General features: G+C 42.0%; 1 protein-coding gene across 2 annotated transcripts in view; it reads left to right on the forward strand.

Annotated features, from left to right (window-relative positions):
* The window catches only part of LOC126481594 (PC-esterase domain-containing protein 1A-like), a 260,962-nt gene extending 243,966 nt beyond the window's left edge, over positions 1-16,996 (forward strand). For both annotated transcript variants that reach the window (XM_050105457.1, XM_050105456.1), the window contains exons 9-10: positions 15,162-15,389; positions 15,617-16,996. In XM_050105457.1, the coding sequence (XP_049961414.1) occupies positions 15,162-15,389; positions 15,617-16,032 (644 nt within the window). In that variant the 3' untranslated portion in view covers positions 16,033-16,996. The remainder of the gene's footprint in view (positions 1-15,161; positions 15,390-15,616) is intronic.
* The last annotated feature ends 1,304 nt before the right edge of the window (positions 16,997-18,300 follow it).

Genomic DNA, 18,300 nt, shown 5'->3' on the forward strand with positions numbered 1-18,300 from the left:
AGTTCCGCCACTTTTTGTGGGCCCTCCAGCCCGGCCGTCTATTCCTGCCCCCCTGGTAGTTGGGGGAACACCCTCTTCCGTTGCTCCCCTGTTTTCAACATCGCGAGTAACAACCCCTCCTTCTTTGGGGACTTCAGTCCCCACCTCTGTGCCGGAGAAGTGCCCGCCTCCTCTGCTCCCCTCGCGTGGAAGGGATCGCTTGATCGCTTGGTGCCCTCCCTTCCATGGTTACTGCCTCTCCAGATGTCAGCCAGTGGCTGAAAAAGCCACCACCTGAGGGCTGTAGGGCTTCCCGGTCTCCCTCGGTCCATGAGACTGGATCGGAAAAGTCCACCCAGCCTGATAAACTGAGGGACAAACGGGACCATACCAAAAAGAAGAAAAAGCAAAAGGAGAAGGACATAGAGACAGAAAAGGAGTTCACCACTGCACCTGAAGATGATGTGGAGCATCTAGCGTCCACTCAGGAGCTAGATGTTGCTCGACCCGCAGCTCCTATGGAAGTTGATCAGGCTACTTCGCAAACGGTGGAGGCGAGCGCTTCTAAGGCGTAACCTATCCCCCCCTCTCCCAGGTTCTTTCATGTCTTCACAGTCGGATACCATTATCCTTCAATGGAATTGCCATGGTTTTTTCCACCATCTTGCTGAGTTGAAACAGCTTTTGTGCCGCTTCCCTGCCATTTGTCTGGCCCTACAGAAATCCTGGTGTCCTGTTCGGCGGACCCCCTCCCTCTGTGGAGCAAACAGGCCTGGTGGGAATTATATGTTGCCACCATAGGTTCCCGCACCTCCCCATCTCAGGTGTCGTCGCAGGTTCGGCACATTTTTGGCTTTCGCCCTCATGCGTCTGTCCCTTGCCTTTCTCCTCGGGGTACACTTTGTTCTGACCTGATCGCCATCGCCAAACATCTGGCAGAGTACTTCGCTCGTAGTTCCACAACAGCAGGCTACAGCGCAGAATTCCACGCCATTAAAGAGCAGGCTGACTGTACGCAGTTGTCGTTTCGCACACACCGTTGGGAATGATACAATGCCCCGTTTAGTGAATGGGAGTTCCAAAGTTCCCTTACAGCTTGCCCCGGTACCTCTCCAGGTCCAGACCGAATTCACAACCAGTTTCTTCGCCATTTCTCAGCGCACTGTCAGGGGGAATTACTCATCCTGTTTAACCGCATCTGGACGGAGGGCGTTTTCCCAACTCGTTGGCAGGATAGCGTAACCATCCCGGTGCTGAAACCTGGTGCATATCCGCTAGTGGTTGATAGCTATTGCCATATCAGCCTTACCAACATTATGTGCAAACTCCTGGAACGGATGGTGAGTCGGTGGCTCATGTGGATCCTCGAAGCTCAGGGCCTCGTGGCCCAGCAACAAGGGGCTTCTGTCAGGGCTGCTCAGCGATCGACAATTTAGTCTCGCTAGAGTCGGCTATTCGTACCGCTTTTACTTGGCGAGAACATCTAGTTGCTGTTTTCTTTCATCTTCGGAAGGCGTACGATACCACCTGGCGCCATCATATCCTTGCTACGCTGCACGAATGGGGCTTACAGGGTCCACTTCTGATTTTTCTACGGAATTTTCTCTCCAATCGCTCCTTTCGGGTTAGAGTTGGCACTTATTTTAACTCTGCTCATATTGAAGAGAACGGTGTCCCGCAGGGCTCGGTTCTCAGTGTTCCCCTCTTTTTGGTGGCGATTAATGGTCTTGCGGCTGCGGTGGGCTCATCGGTCTGTTCCTCTCTATATGCCGATGACTTTTGTCTTTATTACAGTTCCCCAAGCATCAGTGTTGCTGAACGGCAGCTGCAGGGAGCTATCCGTAAGGCACATTTTTCGGCCTGCAACCATTGTTTTCAGTTCTCAGCCACTAAGACCCAAGTGATGCATTTGTGTCGTCGTTGAATGATCCACCTCCATCCAGAGCTCTACCTTGCCGATGAACTCCTTCATAGTGAGGAGACGCATCGCTTTCTTGGCATGCTGTTTGATGCTCAGCTCACTTGGACACCTCACCTTCGCGAGCTTAAACAGCGGTACTGGCGGCACCTCAACATCCTTCGCTGCCTCAGCGACACCGTTTGGGGGGCTGCACAAACAATCCATCTACAGCTTTATAAGGCCTTAGTCCAGTCCCGTCACGACTACAGGAGCGTGGTGTATGACTCAGCAGCACCTTGAACGTTGCAGATCCTCGACCCGATTCTCCATTGTGGCGTCAGACTGGCAACAGGTGCCTTCCGCATTAGTTTGGTGACTAGCCTTCTTGTAGAAGTTGGAATCCCTCCCCTATGATTCCGCCGACAACAGTTGCTTGGGTCATACATCGCCCGCGTCCATGCCTCGCCCGACCACCCAAACCTGAGGCTCCTTTTTCCATCTTCTGCACTCCCCTCCCCACGACGGCATCCTAGGTCGGGTCTCCCGATCATGGTCCGCGTTCGTTCCCTTCTCTCGTCACTCTAGTCCATTTTTCCCTTTCTCCATCCTTCCGGCCCTCTTCTTCTACCCCTCCTTGGTCCCTCCCTCGCTTGCGGCTTTGCTTGGATTTGTCCTGTGACTCCAAGTCCTCCATTCCATCTGCAAGTCATCGTCAACAATTCCTGGCTCTTCTTGCCTCGTTCCGCGATGCAGATGTAGTCTACACCGATGGTTCTGTGGTCGATGGACGCACTGTGTTTGCTTTCATCCACGGCAACTACATTGAGCAGCATTCCCCGCCTTGTGGGAGCAGTGTTTCCAATGCGGAGCTGGTTACTCTTTATCGTGCACTCGCTCACCTTTCCTCCTGCCCTGGGGAGTCATTTGTCATATGCAGTGACTCACTGAGTGGATTGCAAGCAGTCGACCAGTGTTTTTGTTGGGAACCTTTGGTGCACGGTATTCAAGATGCTGTTTTTGCTCTCGCCAAGTGTGTTCGTCCAGCGATGTTTATGTGGACCCCGGGCCACATCGGCATTCCAGGAAACGAACGTGTCGATCGGTTGGTCAAGCAGGCCACCACTTCGCCACCCCTGGAGCTTGGTCTCATGGAAAGAGACCTCCGGTCAGCCCTGCATCACAAGGTCCGCAATGTCTAGAGCTCTGAATGGTCTGCCTTGAACACGCCAAATAATCTGCGCATGGTAAAGTCGTCCACGGCCATATGGAACTCATCCATGGTGTATACGACCCGGGACATCCGGGAAAACGCGGGAATTTTTTCATCCGGGAGAAAACCGGGAAAAACCCGGGAATTTTTCATTGTTTTAGTTACCAGTTAAATTTTTGTGATTTTGACTGGTAAGGACCAATATTCTAATGAAGGATATTACTGTATCCCGCTTCTGCAGAATAATACTGCAGCAACAAAACATGAACGAGAGAGAGAAAAAAAAAGAAACGAAAATAAAAAATAAGTTGCAAAGGAAATGCGCCGTATGCCACAACAAAACACAGTTCTCATGCAAGCGTCTGCCAACCAAAGTGTGTCAAAGGCTTTAGGAAGAATATGCAGTGCTTCCTAACAACAAATTGCCTCCGGAGCGGGATGTGACAGCTGTTTACATTAGATTAATTTGAGCAGTTGCGGGCAGGCTCTTGCGCATGCGCAGTTGAGTCACGTATCAGTAGTACCTTCTCCCGCTTCTGGCTACAGATGTATGGCTGGGCGCCACTATCTAAATTACTCCAGTTTGGAAATATCGTAGATCCGGGGCTGATGCACAGAACAGTCTGAGTTGTAGTGGGGAGGTGAGTAGTCTCCACGTGACCTGTGTTTACGTTTAGTGATTCTGCTATTTCCTCTTCGTTTATTGCTCTCACATTAAATGAAAACAAAACGAATTTCTGTGGCCGAGAGCTACCAAATGAATTGAAATACGTTTGCATAATTACGGAAGGCTAAAATATGTTGTTAGTTTCAGGTTTTATTTCCATCTTTCTGACAATCAAGCATCAATCGCCTTGCAGAACAATGAAGTTATTTTTGTCGGTTTGCTAAAGAGATTTGGTTTTTAATAATCTTTTGCGCTGAGGCAGTCAATTTATTTGAAACGAAGTGTTTAATTTCACACTGTTGGCTAGTTTCAACTGTTCGGTGCATTTCAAGTGCATGTTTTCCATCTTCTAGCTCATAAGGCATTATGCCAGAAAGAACCAAACATGAGATAGTACAGTACTGGTACTCAAGAAAATTTACATCTGGATCTGGACATACGATTGTGCACTTTAAGGCGAATTACACATTTTAGTATGGTTCACGAAATTCCGATGCTCTTGAAGTATCCTTTGATGTCTTGTTTCTGTTATGACATAATGCAAGATCTTTTAATGTTTTACACATACGAACATGCGGGCTTCCTGCATCATCGTAGGTGCGAGGGCGCAGTGACGCCTGTAATCTGGTGCTCCCTGGCAACTGCTGAAACAAACCAATTTCTAACAGGTCACGGGAAAATATTGTGAATCATGGTTTGAAAAGTGTTACTTTCAAAGTAAATTTCCTTTTACGCAAGATGAACTATGTGCGAGAATGTAGGATGAATTTCTTAAATCACAGAGCGTTTGCTCTCATTTAAAAATCAACTCTTTGAGGACGACCATCTAGAAGAATTTCGAGCTCAGAACATCAGACATTTACGTCGTTATTAAAAATTTTACTGGCACATTTATGTGATGTATCTTAAAGTGTAACACGCGCAAAAAGATCAGGATTATATGTGGAAGCTTTGTTTTTCTTGTAGCAACACTACATATATTAATTTAAACCGTTAACTTTTCTTTTTTGTGTGTTCGCGCTACTGAAGAATGATCTTGCTGCTGGTTGACTACGTCACGTGTCCTATGCTGTCATCAGCTGGCAAGATGATGTGATATGAGCTATGACTGGCTTACAAAAGCTCGTCATAATCTCGATTTCATTGCTTTGGAAAGTAACAGGCTGTGTTTGGTGAGCCGGCCGTGGTGGCCGTGCGCTTCTAGGTGCTCCAGTCCGGAGCCGCGCTGCTGCTGCGGTCGCAGGTTCGAATCCTGCCTCGGGCATGGGTGTGTGTGATGTCCTTAGGTTAGTTAGGTTTAAGTAGTTCTAAGTTCTAGGGGACTGATGACCACAGCAGTTGAGTCCCATAGTGCTCAGAGCCATTTTTTGTGCTTGGTGAAATTCGAATTTATACCTCCGTAACACAAAAACATGCAGCGTACATGTTTTACGTTTTATCTGTGCAACTGGGTTTTATCACTCACTCTAGTGTGGACGCTCTTGCATGATTTTTCAGGCTACACCCACTCCAGCGACTTTTAATTGTGACGTGGATACCAAAATAGTGTCTTTTATGGTAACAAGTTGTGTTGGTACCTCTGTCAATGCTTTCCAACTGGAGGTTCTTCGTTTGTAGTTGAGTGGTTGATGTTTTACCTGATCCATCAACCACTGCAGTCTGTTTTACTCTAGTCAACTATTTGCTCTGCTCCTTTTAAGTGTCCTCTGTTTTGTGTTATTGCGGTGTTCATTTTAGCTCTGTACCCCTTGGTGTTCCCTCCCTCTGGGTGCAGAGGTTACGCTTTTACTGTATAGGCCTTTTACAAGTATGTCTGTTTGGAACAGGGGACTGATGACCTCGATGTTTAGCCCCCATCAAACCCCAAAACCAACCAACCAACCAACTCCAGGTATAAAGCTATTTTGCAAGACCAAAATGAAACTTTATTTGTCAGTTAGAAACAGCTGTGATGTTCATGATGTAGCTCATTACAAGACATACTGCAAAATATTAAAGACAATAATATGGAGACCAAAGAAAATTGCATTAGGAGGAAAAAACGGTCACATCTGGTAACAAAATAGACAGTACAGGATGTAATGAATCAAAGATGAGGAGAACCATATGTCATTAAGAATAAGTTTGAATTGGTAACAATGTGCAAAATGTTGCAAGACTACAAGCATTTCAAAAACTGTTACTGAAAACATGGGGTTGTCAGGTCATGTAGATGTCACCAATACCTCAGACTAGCCATTACAAATACTTAAGTAATGAATTGACCCACAGTACACTAGGAGAAGTAATGTCCAGCATAAAAACATTTAAAATAAAAATTTCTAGTGGTTATAATAAAATACAAATAAAATTACAGTGTGTTCTTCAGAGTTTAGTAACATATTAAGTCACTTGTGTAAGCAGCCAATCATTTTTTCATTGGAACATTTCCTGACTGGCTGAAGTAGCTGAAGTTAAGCCTAAATATATGAAAGCAGATACAAAAATACTGTCAAACCCCCATAGGTTTCACTTTTGCCAGACTTCTTGAAAATGTTAGAGAAGGAAATAAACAAATGGCTTCTCAACCATCTTACTACAAATATTAGATAAGATTTGTGTCTAAGGTTGTACCTAGAGTTTTTGTTTTGAATATTCCTATTCTGTTTGCCATGGGTTTATTTATCGATTGTATGTTATTTTATCTTACTTCATTTTTAGTTCACTGTTGCTGTTTGAATTTATATATTGTCATTTTATCCTTCGGAGTTAGTGGTGATGTGAACACTAGAAAATGGAAGTGAAGAAATCAGAACATAAATGACATATTTTTCTGTTTTGAGTTCAATAGAGGGGTGACAGCAGTGGATGCAGCCGAAAACCTTTGCGTCTTGTATGGGTATATTGCTGTTGGACAGGGCATGACAAGGAAATTGTTTTCTTGTTTTAAGGAGCATTTTAAGGAGGATAATTTTGAAATTAGTGATTCTCCATGTTACGAAGATCTTTGGGGTTTGATGGAGATCCACAATGATACACATCAGCGTACTCCAGAACTTTAAAATATGCTGGGCTGTGATCATTCCACCATCATGTGACATTTGCTTGCACTCAGGTGTACTGGTACGCATGCTCTAAGCCAAAATCACAAAAATCAGCAGGTGGCTCTATGTGGATCTCTGCTTGCTTGTCATCAATTGGCTTGCGAACAACACTGACCATTCCTGTCCTATACTGTTATGAGAGATGGTGTCTTCATGCGAATATAAGGAAAAGAAAGGAATGGTTGAGCACAAATAAAGCAGCAGCTCCCCCTGCAGAAACCTGCATGCATCCACAAAAGATAATAATATGCATGTTGTGGAACAGTGATGATGTGGTATCTACTACAAAGTGCTTCCCTGAGATGTAACCATCATTGCTGACATTTGTTGGTAACAACAGAGGTGTCTTGCAGAGGCAGTCCAAGAACAATGACGAAGAAGACTGCGTGAAGTGATTCTACCCCACGATAATACTCTATACAGGAGTTGGAAAGTCTCTGCACCTACCTTATTCATCTGATCGTGTGCTCTCAGACTTTCCACCTTCTCCACTTTCTACCATAAAACTTCCAAGGAATTTCTTTTCCAGATGAAAATGTACTCTGAACATGGCTCGCTGAGTTCTTCGGCTCAAAACCATGTAATGTAACTGTGAAATCGAAAAATTGACCCAGCATTGGCAGACTCTTGTAAATACTGAGGGAGAATATATTATTAACGACTTAAGTCTCTGGTGTGTGTGTGTGTGTGTGTGTGTGTGTGTGTGTGTGTGTGTGTGTTTATTTTCAAAGTCATAGTTGGGATATCTAAAGTATTCAGGTTTGAGGAGGCTGAGATTTGACTGAGTAAATCAGAATTTTAAAATAATACAGTATAACTGGAAATGTCACAAAATGGTTCAAATCCTTTCTCTGTGACAGGAAATAAAGGGTATCATTAGGAAAGAGTCCTGTGTAAAGCTATCAGTCTTTGTTAAACTGCAAACTAGACATCTGTGGTGTCCCACTAGGACCCATCTTTGAACCCTTAATTTTCTTTTGTATATTAATGACCTTTTATCAGTAAAATTGCTTGATAATAAATCCAGTTTAGTGGAACATACCAGACACATGGTGAAGTGCCAAAACAAATCTCAATTTGTAATATGGATGCTGCCAGACGTAAACTAATGAACCAAAACATCACTCTTCATAATAGTATGTTGGCCCACCTTTGGAATGCAGTACAGCAGTGATTCAATGCGGCATGGATATGAGAAGTCTTTGGTTGGTTTCTGTAGGTATGTAGCACCAGATGTCAATCCATTAATCATGAAATTACTGTAAACTATGGGCTGCTGGTTTGTGGGCGCAGAGCTGCTGTTGGTGACACAAATGTGTTTAACCAAATTGATATCAGGTAATTTGGTGACCAAGACATCGTAATGTACCATGTGTAACAATAAATGTGTTTCATTTGACCGGATGACATATTTTGATGATCCCTACAATTACAATCGATGATGTCATTTGGATCAACAGGAGATCTCGAGGGGTCATCTGGTCTGGCAGCCCACGCCCAGCAGTGTGCACTTAATGGTGTGCTCCATTTACAGAGCGAGCAAGCAAGCCTCCGTCCTCCAAGTTCTGCTATGAAACATGGGCATCCAACATGTGGATACATACTTGAGGTTTCACTGTCCTTTAGGTGCTTTCCATAGGTGTTTATGATAACAGGATGTAAACTGTAGGCCAACTTTGCCATTTCCAAGATAGACATTCTCAGGCAGTGAGCCATAACATTTTGGCTCTTGCTGAACTATCCACACCAACCAGGATGGGATACACTGATTAAGATAACTCGGTGACTGACAGATTATAGCAGCAGAGGGCAGTGTTGCCAGCATGCAGCGAATGATGCTAGAGTAGGCTGTGCATGTACATGCCAAAGGCGCAGAAAGAATAAGGACTGACTTGTAACTGGTGCCTACCATTTGACTTGCTAAATTGTCAATCTAAAAATTATTTCAATTGGAGAATTCTCATCTCGGGTCATGCGTCAGTGCTTGTAGATGACAATGGTCATGCGTTTGCAATTTGGGCATGTTTGGATGTGTGCGTTTCTTTTACATGTGATGACAGTCTGATAGCTATCCAACTACCTAACTGATAGCTATCCAACTAACATGCATGTCCACTGCATATACTGTCTGTGTGTGAAGAGTAGCAGTCTGTACTAATTCATACTGCTCCTCCTTCCCTGATTTGCGCTTTGTCAGTCACCTATATCAGAGTATTTCTTCATTTACGGACAATATTTTTGCTAATATAACTCTCGATTGGAGTCTGCTCTGCTTCTATGCTTACTGCATCCATGCAAAAACAGCATTCCAACTTGCAGTGGGCAGTGGTCATAATATTTCGGCTCATTGCTGCATGTTACATAAGGAGATAAAGGTAGCATACTTTGCTTTTATTCCATAATGTTATGTGGGTTCATTTTTGGGAACTCATAAATCAGAGTCCAAAAGCATGTAATACAAATAATACGTGACGTGAACTCAAGTATGTTCTGCAAAGACCTGTTCAGAGATACTGACTACTTCTGCCCAAGATATTTATTCGTTAATGAAATTTGTCATAAAAAACATATTTCTGTTAAAACCAACAGCTCTGTATTCTATAAGAATAATTTTCGCAGAATTTTAAGGTCTTGGTCTATTATTCAATAACAGGTATTTTTAATACTTTACTACTAATAAAGTTAAGTTTCAGAGGAGCCTTAACTATGTACTGACAACCAGCTCCCTCCTCATTCAAGGTAGTTTGTAGTAGTGGCTGTGTCTATATTACGAGGGCAGTTCAATAAGTAATGCAACACATTTTTTTTCTGAAACAGGGGTTGTTTTATTCAGCATTGAAATACACCAGGTTATTCCCCAATCTTTTAGCTACACAACACTATTTTTCAACGTAATCTCCATTCAATGCTACGGCCTTACGCCACCTTGAAATAAGGGCCTGTATGCCTGCACAGTACCATTCCACTGGTCGATGTCGGAGCCAACGTCGTACTGCATCAATAACTTCTTCATCATCCGCGTAGTGCCTCCCACGGATTGCGTCCTTCATTGGGCCAAACATATGGAAATCCGACGGTGCGAGATCGTGGCTGTAGGGTGCATGAGGAAGAACAGTCCACTGAAGCTTTGTGAGCTCCTCTCGGGTGCGAAGACTTGTGTGAGGTCTTGCGTTGTCATGAAGAAGGAGAAGTTCGTTCAGATTTTTGTGCCTACGAACACGCTGAAGTCGTTTCTTCAATTTCTGAAGAGTAGCACAATACACTTCAGAGTTGATCGTTTGACCGTGGGGAAGGACATCGAACAGAATAACCCCTTCAGCGTCCCAGAAGACTGTAACCATGACTTTACCGGCTGAGGGTATGGCTTCAAACTTTTTCTTGGTAGGGGAGTGGGTGTGGCGGCACTCCATTGATTGCCATTTTGTTTCAGGTTCGAAGTGATGAACCCATGTTTCATCGCCTGTAACAATCTTTGACAAGAAATTGTCACCCTCAGCCACATGACGAGCAAGCAATTCCGCACAGATGGTTCTCCTTTGCTCTTTATGGTGTTCGGTTAGACAACGAGGAACCCAGCGGGAACAAACCTTTGAATATCCCAACTGGTGAACAATTGTGACAGCACTACCAACAGAGATGTCAAGTTGAGCACTGAGTTGTTTGATGGTGATCCGTCTATCATCTCGAACGAGTGTGTTCGCACGCTCCGCCATTGCAGGAGTCACAGCTGTGCACGGCCGGCCCGCACGCGGGAGATTAGACAGTCTTGCTTGACCTTGCGGCGATGATGACACGCTTTGCCCAACGACTCACCGTGCTTTTGTCCACTGCCAGATCACCGTAGACATTCTACAAGCGCCTATGAATATCTGAGATGCCCTGGTTTTCTGCCAAAAGAAACTCGATCACTGCCCGTTGTTTGCAACGCACATCCGTTACAGACGCCATTTTAACAGCTCCGTACAGCGCTGCCACCTGTCGGAAGTCAATGAAACTATACGAGAAGAAGCGGGAATGTTTGGAAATATTCCACAAGAAATTTCCGGTTTTTTCAACCAAAATTGGCCGAGAAAAAAAATGTGTTGCATTACTTATTGAACTGCCCTCGTATTAATAATTTCAAATATTGTAAGTGTTTCATAAAATCTGACTTTGGTACTTCTTCACTTACATAATGTGATCAGTGTAAATAAGTGTTGTAAACTTTTTGTCTCTTTTGTAATGCATGGGTACAATAGCCGAAGAACTATCATATGCACCTTAGTGTACTGTACGTTTATGTTTTTGGGACCAGATGAGGGCAAGACTACTCCTGGAAGTGGGCATTTAGGAGTGTATGAAATTATTGAATAAGAACAATAGGGTGCTTTCCAGAAGCTGGCATGTATGCCATGTTTATTCAGAAAATCTATCACTAGGGGCTATGAAGTATGGGGCCAGAGTGGTCACCACCAGACTAAGGGGCATGTTTTTCAAGAGAGGGATGGGAAGGCATGCCTGCGTCGGTCAGTGGCTGTCTGCAAGACAGGCAGAGGTTTGTCCCAGCTCACACTTGCAAGTCCACTTTGCAGCCCCCACGTGACCATTTGCAGTCCTCAGGTTGATTACTTGAGGATACTGGAAGCGTATTTCCGTCAGCAACACCGCACCAGGACATCACCCTTTCAGCGATACTATGCGTCTAGCCCAAGCCTGGTCATGACTCTTCAGTAGAACAGTTACTCCACTGTTTGAAAAATTTTCTCTCATTTAGTTTGCTTGCCAAACATGCAGACATTTTGTGACAAGTTTGTTATTACCTGTTAAATGAAAATATGATTGAAATTGTTTGACGTATTCCACATCTGTGTGGATAATATCATTTAGGACCTGTGGCAGTATGTCTTTCAATTTTGTCAATATGTGTTAGGTATTCCTGTTTATATTCTCATTAAGTTGATGATGTATGTGCTGAAGGTTGAGCTAGCGAATAAACCTCTGCAGAAGTGTTGCACAATCTGGTCGTGGCTGGCTGCTGTGTTGACACAATATTCTGCCTTAATTATTTGGCAGCCAGGATTATGAAAATGACCTGGTGGTTTCTGCTGGGGTATGCTAGTGTCCTAAAGTTGATACAGTCAATAAACTGGATAATATTGCCTGAGAAAAGTTTACAGAACAAGGTAAAGCTTAACTAGAAGATATTTGGCATACAGCAGTGTGATACCATGTAATTAAAAAAGAAAAAGAAAATCTGCAACATGATTAAATGTAAAACAGTATGTAACAAAACAAGTATTTTATCCCAGTGTTCTAGCTTATACTTTTCATACAGATGAATGTGTGGCCAGAATCGTTCTGCATATCGAAGAGTGTTTTGTCAGTGAAACAGATTTGTCTTTACACTGCCCTTGTGAAACCTACTGCCTCAGATACACAGGTCTGTGGACAACTGTTTTGCAGCTATCATTGTATGTGGTCATGAAGCTGAACCCAGGTATTGGCACTGTTGTGGAGTAATTGCTCGAGATTGACTTTATTCAGTGCTCTGACATTTCCTGTATGTTGGTGACATCACCAAAGCCTTTAAAGAACTCTTTGTCTCACATTCACCACTGTCGAATCTGTACTCTTCCAGATAGTTTTCAAGGCAAGATATTATGCTATCTTCATGAGAGTTTTTAATGACATCTTAGTGCCATCACATTGTAAACTTCACTAAGAGGCTGCATTCTGCTGACAGAGAAAATGCAAATGGAACTGGGACATGATAAATCTAATTAATTGTTATTCTCTGTCTTTCAGTCATGTGCTATTCAAGGTCCATGGACTGTACTTGTGTAAGCAGCGAACTTTCTGTTCCTCAGGAAAAGGTAGTGGTAGTTTAAAGTTTCTCTCTTTTTAGCTTTCAATTGCCTTCTTTTTTGGTTAGACTCAACCTTTTGGATACAAGTTTTGACAATCTGAGGCATACTTTGAAGTGTCTTTTAGTTTTGGTACTGCTACACAGTACAACATAAAAAACTGTGAGACATGGCCAGAAAGTAAGTGTACTGTGACTATAATGGGCTGTGGGTTTTTACTTTTTGAGGGTTAGTAACACTGAGTGGTAGGCTGGGATCCCCTGACCAGAGCGAGCATCACAGGAGCATGGTAGTGTGTAATTTCATGTTGTAGTGTCCAGTCGCATGAAACATGTAGGTAGGAAAACCGACAAAGTGCGAGCCATGTGCCTTGATCAACTTCCTAATTGTGGAAAGAATAACACCTAATGAAATTTATTTTGTGTATCAAAGTGGTTTACATTGAAGGTGTTATGAACAGAATGGGTGTACTGAAGTGGTGTAGGGAGTTTAGGGGAGGCACAACAAATGTTTATGGCAAACAGAGGAGTCTAAGACCTTTCATTTTGACTGATGGGTGGCTGCAAAAAAATTGAGGAAACTGTTCGTGAAAGCTGTTGATTGACAATGGATGACATTTTGCAATGTTTCCACAGCTCTCCATAGCTCTCTTATAAGAGATACTCATAGAAACATTAGGGTACCAGAAACTGTGTGCAAGATGGGTCCCAAAACAGTTGACAGAGCAGCACACGAGAAATCAGGCCAGTTGCGCCTGTGAGTTTCTTGAGTGTCTTGAATTGGAAGTTGAGGGTTTTCTGAGCTCTGTTGTGACTGGAAATGAAACGTAGGTGGCTCATTAAATGCCTGAGACAAAAAGACCATCATCAGGTGGTGTCATACCAATACCCCATCTGCCAAAAAATTAAAACTGCAATATTGGGCAAAAAATTTTGGCCTAAGTTTTGTGGGACTGAAAAGGCATAATTTTGGTTGAATTTGTGCCTCCGGGTGAGACCATCAATGCACAACAATATTGTGAGGCCTTATAAAATAAACCAAAATGAGCATTTGAGACAAAAAGAGGGGAATGCCAACAAAAGGAGTGTGCTTGTTGTTGACAATGTACGTCCTCATACAGCCTTAGCCACCAGGACGTGTGGTTGCAGTGATGTTTATGTGTAACACAGCTCCATGTACAGGTGGTGCTGTCTTGAATACAAAAAGTTATAGAAATGATAGGACTAGGATGGACTGTACTGGGTGGGTAAGTCATAGGCGCACTTTCAAAAAGCTACAACCTATTTGGCAAAGGAGTGGAAACACAAGTGGCATGATGATGGACCACATTCGTTAATTGGGAGAAGAGAATAGCTAAGCAGTGTCTAATTTTGTGTGATTGGCTTAATACATGTTTCTGTGAATATTATAGTGGTCTTTGTGGAAACTGGTGTTCTAAGCAGGATAATGTGGTTGTTGTAATGTTTCGTCTCCTTAAAGCCGTAATCACATGTATCATGTAGTTGCGTGCAAAATGATTTTCCTCAGTTCCATCCTTTATAAATACAGAGGAGAGTACAGCTATACTAACATTAGGGAACCTAGAACATATGAACTGCTGTCCTATTCAAATGCAACTGATCCTATTCAAATGCAACTGATATTTTGATTCAATTTTATGAAGGAGTGTGATAGTATTACTGCAATGAGTAGGAAGATTAATTCCTTTAAAGTATTGTGTTGCAAAATTTCCACTGTCACTGAGGTATTAGTTTAACACAATCACAGTTAATTCTTTCTTCATTCATGACAAAAATGAGGTAGCACTAAATAGCAAATGTTGATGCAGCAAACTACAAAAATGTCTTACAAACTACAACAATGTCTTAATTGGAAAAATGACTCACTACTAAATAAATGATGTGCTTCTGCTATACAATGCCTCTTTAGCTTTGCATTTATCAATATTGATAATACAGGAGATGTTGAGTTACAGACAGACGCAACAAAAACACTGCTCTATGTTTGAGCTTTCAGCCAAATACCTCCTTCTGAGGTGCAAACACACACACACACACACACACACACACACACACACATTCAGTAGTCTCTGAGGCTGACTGATTAGCAATCTCTCCTTTTCTTAATATTATCAATCCCATACTCTGAGATGCCCTTATCAAAGGTATGATTCCAGTTAACTGTCTCAATGACTTTATACGCGCTTTATTATAGTTTCCAGAGGCTCCGACTGAGCTGGTGGTATAGTGCTGCAGTACCTACCAGAGTTGTCTTAATAGACAAAAACAATACCTTTCATGTACTATAATGGCTAACATTCAAAATTGTACTACATGTTTTTTTGATACAATAGTGTTTTACTTTTGGGTATGCTACATGTAACGAACTGCACAGTCCTACTTCTACTTTTGCTTTAATATACTGGTTGTGGATTATAAATTTTCTCTTGACTTTTTCAAGTATGAAATGTTTTTTATAGCATTGTGTTGGGATTGTGAGCTGCCAGGACACTTCCGTGGAACAATGCTGGAAAATGCGAAGAACCTTCTAATTAAAAAGGTGCAGGAAGAAATCCATCTACCAAAAGTACCTCAAACATTAAAGGAAAAGAAAAAACCTATTAAACTCAAACAACTACTTTCATCACCAGTTGTTACTGGATCACCATTCAGAATAGCCATGAAGAGAAAGCTACAGAATTTTATAAGTAAGTTGTATTTTCTTCCATAAATACATTTTTTCAATTGCAAAGTTAACCGACTTAGATTGCTCATTTTGGCAAATTCATTAAATTTTCATTTGTTAATGTCAGTGACATGTTTTAAACTTGGGCAGTGAGGGACATGGTGTATAACTTACTAAAGAGCTTTGTTAAAATGTATGAAGCCTGCTGTGTTTTAACACTAAATTTAAAGATATTTACTTTTATTTCAGATACAACAAAAGAAGATAAGGAAAATATCTGTATTACAGTAAATCCTTCTTTGTCAGATACACCGAAAAGAAATGTAAATTTCTCTTCAGCTGACCCACAAAAACCATACAATGATGTTATTAGAAGGATGAATACGGGAAATCCTCGGCCTATGTTAGGCTTTACACAAAACAAACCGTGCTTTTACAGAGACAGAAATGTTCATCAAAATTGGAAAGAACCAGACTTCAGCAATTCTCCATTGCAAAATAGGAATTACCCTATTACAGCAGAAAGCTCTCATTTTGTATACAGAGAGGTAACAGAGAGAAGACCTGTACAATCTGGACCCTTCTTCCCTCCAGGTGTGCATTATGGTCCAGTAAGGCAGAGAGAAATGAGCCGTCATAACAGAAGGCACAGGCCATATTATTAGTATGAATTATTACATAGCAGTTCATTACTACAACAGAATGCTCCATATTCTCTGAACATAATAAACACTGCTTCAGAAATTTTAGTGCTGAGTGTTGTTTTTAGTGTTATTAAGACAGTGATATGTATGGCTGTGATTGAAACAGGTGTGTTATCATTGGCAATTTTTTGTGAAGTAATAAAACTGTTAAGCAGCTCTGCTTTTAAACATGAATGAAATTGGGGTACAGGGCTGTATTGTCTGGAGTGTAAAACAATTGTTATTTCTAAGATTCCTGGAAGTGTACATGGAAACACTGCCATATATAACCAAATATTGCACCTTCTTTTTACACAATGCAGACAATTAAGGAGGGTGAGAAATAAGTGGAACCATGAGGACCCAGTGTGCAGAGATATCAACAGCAAGAAATGCAACAAAAGTTAAAGCCTAAGCTTAAATTTGGTCTTTGATGCCCTCTTACAATGTACTTCCTATATGTTTATTCTCCTCTGTATGATTCTGTATGTCCTTACCCCTGACATTTCTCAAGTAACTGAGTAAGGAATCTTTAGGTTCAGAACTGTATTGTGGGGCTATTTTAAGACGTAATTATTAGGAAACTGTACTTAAAAAGACTGAAGCTGTACTGTTTGCTACTTTTTTTCAGGTATTAGCCTTGTTTTTGAAGTTTTTAAAGATTATAATGTTATTTTTGTTGTGAATATTTTTTGTAATTTCTGTTGCTGTTTCTACTTATCTTATTCCACTGTTATAAGCAGTCATTTTCTGTTTCAATTTACAATGTTTTGTGATATGCAGTAATGAATACCAGTACGAGTGTTAGAGAACATCTGTGACACCATCTCCATCTATGTTCATTTTAATTTAATGGGAGATGGTGTGAATCTTTCAAAATGAAATATTGCAAAATTGATCTTGCAGGTATGTAAATGACATTCTGGTAATAAAAAGAGCTATTTTATTTTAGTGTTTGTACTTTTCTTGAAAGTAATGCATTATACTCGTTCTCTTATGTATGCTGATACATCTTCCACAGCTTCCTTCTACCATTTCTTTAGTAGTTTTTCAAATTTTCTTGGAATTACATATGAAATTATAATTATAGTATCAAATACGCACAAGAATTGAATGCCCTTGAACTACTAGGGTAATAAATAAATGAGACATGTGGATCTTAATACACGTTCAAGCTATTTAGTAAACTGAAAAGTAACAACTGAAATACATGTTGTACTGGCTTTGGAAACTATTCTTAAACAAAATTACCGTACCTACTCTAGGGTTAATGCCACACAAGCTCATTGTTACTCAATGATGGACAAAGTAGTACACCAGCAGAGCTATGCAAATAAATCAGAATATAAACTGAACATAGGGGTATTGAAACGAAGGAAACAGTCCACTAACAATTTAATTAGACAACTTACATGTGGAACTATCATGACAAGTTATCTTTGGAAAAGACCACTATTAAAAATAAAATGAGAGGGAAAGGGGGTGAGGAAAGAGGATGGTAAGACGAAAGGATGCACTTCACATAATATTTGAATGGAGATGTGGACACTAGAAAATAGAAGGTCAAGTGGAGAAATTGGAACATGCCCAACATTCTTCTGTCAGAGTTCAGTAGAGGGGCGACAGCGGCGAAGATAGCCAGAAAGATTTGCGCCGTGTATTTGGATTCTGCCATCGAAGAGAGCACAGCAAGCAAATGGTTTTCTCATTGATCATTTTGAAATCAATAACTCCACATTCAGGAAGACCTTCAGGGATTGATGAAGATTATATGTATGCATGGTGTCTGCTCTTTTGAACATGTCCAAAAGAACAGACACCATGCAGCATCTGCAGCTGTGAAACATTACATGTAAACTGAAGGGGAAATCACTGCTGTCAGCTGCTGTGGGACATTAAGTGGAATCAGCAGTGACAAGAGAAAATGTGTACCAGACTGGAAGTTGAACCCTGTGTCCCGTGCGTAATAGGCACGTGTGGTAACCACTGCGCCATCCGGGACACAGTGTTATCACAACTGCACTGACTATCTAGGCGCACCTAACACCTGATCCACAGTCCCACCAAGTGCCACCTGTCCACAATCACTGTCCTTCATACTCCCTTTTGCTACTCAGAGCCGGCCGGAGTGGCTGAGCGGTTCTAGGTGCTACAGTCTGGAACCGTGTGACCGCTAAGGTCGCAGGTTCAAATCCTGCCTCGGGCATGCGTGTGTGTGATGTCCTTAGGTTAGTTAGGTTAGCTAGGGGA

The sequence above is a fragment of the Schistocerca serialis genome, chromosome 5 (assembly GCF_023864345.2).
Source record: "Schistocerca serialis cubense isolate TAMUIC-IGC-003099 chromosome 5, iqSchSeri2.2, whole genome shotgun sequence".
NCBI classification, from domain to species: domain Eukaryota; kingdom Metazoa; phylum Arthropoda; class Insecta; order Orthoptera; family Acrididae; genus Schistocerca; species Schistocerca serialis.